Here is a 2,476-nt window from a genome sequence, read left to right on the forward strand (position 1 = left end):
GGGAGCGGGTAAGTGTCCTTTACCGTCACGCTATTTTTTCCTGGTGTCTAAACAAAACCTGTTCTTCCCCGGCCTCATCACTACCGTCGTTCGGTTACTCCAGGGGCTGTCACTCTCCTGATAATTCCTAATTTTAGCATTTTATCTACCTCGGCCCACACGATCTCCTGTTTGGCAGGTGCACACGACCGTTACAAAGAATCTGTATGCGCATTTCCTAGCTTGACCCAGCCGGCTAATAAGGATGCCCAACGCAGGCCACACCCATCACAAATACTCTGTACTGGCGCCGCTGACCAAAGAGGACGGACTCTGCCGACGTCAACGCCTGGCGAGGAGGTGAGCATATTACGCTTATGCTCGTAGATCTTCTGCGTGGAAAACGCCTAGCACACGACCCTGGAAATCTTCTAACTCGTAGGCGTTGGTACCTACGGCTCGGACGACGCGGCTCTTCACGAATTTCAGGGCGAACTTGGCATTGAAGGCTTTGCCAAAGCTGCTGAGTGCGTTGTGCCTTCACACTTCCTGTCCCGGTTCCGGAGTTGGTGCGGGCGTTGAAAATAGCGTTCGCTCGTACGCGGTGTGGAGGTGTTCCTTGACCTGGTTTCGGATTACATCCAGTCTGCCCTTCGCGTCTAGGTCAGAAATGCTGTGATCCGCCAATGACCTCAGCTTCCGGGCCAGCTTGTAACTGGAACCATTCAGGTACATGTGCTGGCCAAACACCGCGAAGAATGGTGTCACTCCCGTAGCGCTGTGCACCGCATTCCGGATCGCCACTTCTACCTCCAGTAGGAACGCTTCCCATTCTCTGTGAGCCTGGCCCAAGTAGGTTCTTAATGCAGACAGCACCGTGCGGTTCACGCGTGTGTAATGCCAAACGCCTGGACTATTGAATCGAATGATTTGGAAGTAAATTGCCGCCCATTATCCGAATGGATCACTTCCGGCACGCAAAATTTAAAGAAAACCTTCTGGACTAGAATGTTGACGACTTTCGCCGCGGTGGCTTCCTTCATGGCCTTCAGAAAGGTAAACTTTGAGAAGTGGTCCACGACGACGAATATCCACGCATGCCCTCGTTTCGACCGGATACTTCGGATACTTCCCCAAGAAGTCGACGTATATCTTCTGGATCGGGCGGTCGGTGCGCACTTCTTCTCCAATTCCGACCTGGATCCGGTAGTTTTGTGCCTTGGTCTCCTTGCAAATGTCGCATTTCCACACGTAGTCCCTGACTTGTATAGCCATGTTGGGCCAATAGAATTGCCGGCGCAGCGCGTGCAGCGTTTTTCTCATGCCTCCATGAGCTGACTTCTCGACGCTTGTGCTCGTAGGATAAGCCCTGCAGTCGGCGACTCCGGCACCCAGAGATTCCAACTCGTGCCCTCGACTTCATCTTCAAAGCTATCGTGCACTGTCCTCTTGAACAGGAGTCTGCCCTGCACTTTCAAATCCGACAGTTTCTGTTGTTGGCTCATCACCTCCTTCACCAACCCTTGGTACTCGGTGCTCTCGAACTCCACGGTCTGAAATCTCAACAGATCCGCCGGGGCCAATTCAACCTCTTTCACGCTTCTGCGGTACTGCATGGAGAAAGGGAATGCTTGCAGTTCTAGAGACCACCTGGCCAATCTCCCGCTCAAGTCTTTGAGATTCATCAGCCACTGCAGGCTCGCATGATCGATGATTACCTAAACGGCATCATCTCCACGTACGGTCGGAATCGATGTATGGCCAGTTTTTCAGCTAGGCATTCTTTCTCGGTCACCGAATAGTTAATCTGGTGCTTATTGAGTTTGGCCGAGAAGAAAGCGATCGGCCTTTTATGCTGCTCGTCGTCCAACTGGAGCAACACGGCTCCTAATCTGTAGTGAGATGCGTCACATTAAATAAAAATGGGTCTTTTAAAATCCGCCTGAACTAACACCGGGGTGAAGGCTAGTTTCAAGGTTTCCACGGCATTAATTGCTTTGTCGCTCAACGCAAATTAACCCGTTCTTTTGTTTAAGGCATCATTCAACGGTACTGAGATCTCGGCGAAGTTCTTTATGAATCGGCGATACCACCCCGCCCTACCTAGGAAGCTTCGCAGTTCCTTGACCGACTTCGGGTTCGGAATGTTCCGGATCGCCTCCACTCTTTCCGGATCCATACGCAATGTCCTGCCGCCTATGATGAACCCTAAGTAATTTATGTTGCGGAAACAGAATTTCGACTTCGCCATGTCTATGATAAGGTTCGCGTTCTTCAGACACTCGGCCACCAATTCCAGGTATTTCAGATGCGTCTGAAAATCTGCCGATATTATGATTAAGTCGTCCAGGTATACGAACACGTTTGATCTAAGACTCGTCGGGATCACCTTATCCATGAGCCTGCATAGTTGTTGAGCGGCGTTGCAGAGCCTGAATGGCATGTGGCGGAACTGGTACAGCGGCCTCTCCGGTACGGTAAGATGCCCTCGATGCAT

General features: G+C 51.4%; 1 protein-coding gene across 1 annotated transcript; it reads right to left on the minus strand.

Moving 5' to 3' along the window:
* Positions 1 to 1,298: 1,298 nt before the first annotated feature.
* On the minus strand, positions 1,299 to 2,476 carry LOC135441018 (uncharacterized). The gene is made up of 3 exons (XM_064700454.1): positions 2,083 to 2,476; positions 1,698 to 1,866; positions 1,299 to 1,581 (listed from the first exon to the last, which is right to left on the minus strand). The coding sequence occupies exons 1-3, from the start codon at positions 2,474 to 2,476 to the stop codon at positions 1,299 to 1,301; spliced, it is 846 nt and encodes a 281-aa protein (XP_064556524.1).

This window comes from Drosophila montana, unplaced genomic scaffold, assembly GCF_035044405.1.
Source record: "Drosophila montana isolate Dmon_TW-CO22-7 unplaced genomic scaffold, ASM3504440v1 contig_1132_1, whole genome shotgun sequence".
Classification (NCBI taxonomy): Eukaryota; Metazoa; Arthropoda; class Insecta; order Diptera; family Drosophilidae; genus Drosophila; species Drosophila montana.

Excerpts from the sequence above, each read along its gene's own strand:
- LOC135441018 (XM_064700454.1), bottom strand. The coding sequence starts at position 2,476 with ATGCATCGAGGGCATCTTACCGTACCGGAGAGGCCGCTGTACCAGTTC. Across the intron at positions 1,867-2,082 it reads GGAACTGCGAAGCTTCCTAG|GAGCCGTGTTGCTCCAGTTG; the intron begins GTAGGGCGGGGT and ends ACTACAGATTAG. Across the intron at positions 1,582-1,697 it reads GTGGAGATGATGCCGTTTAG|AAGCGTGAAAGAGGTTGAAT; the intron begins GTAATCATCGAT and ends GCAGTACCGCAG.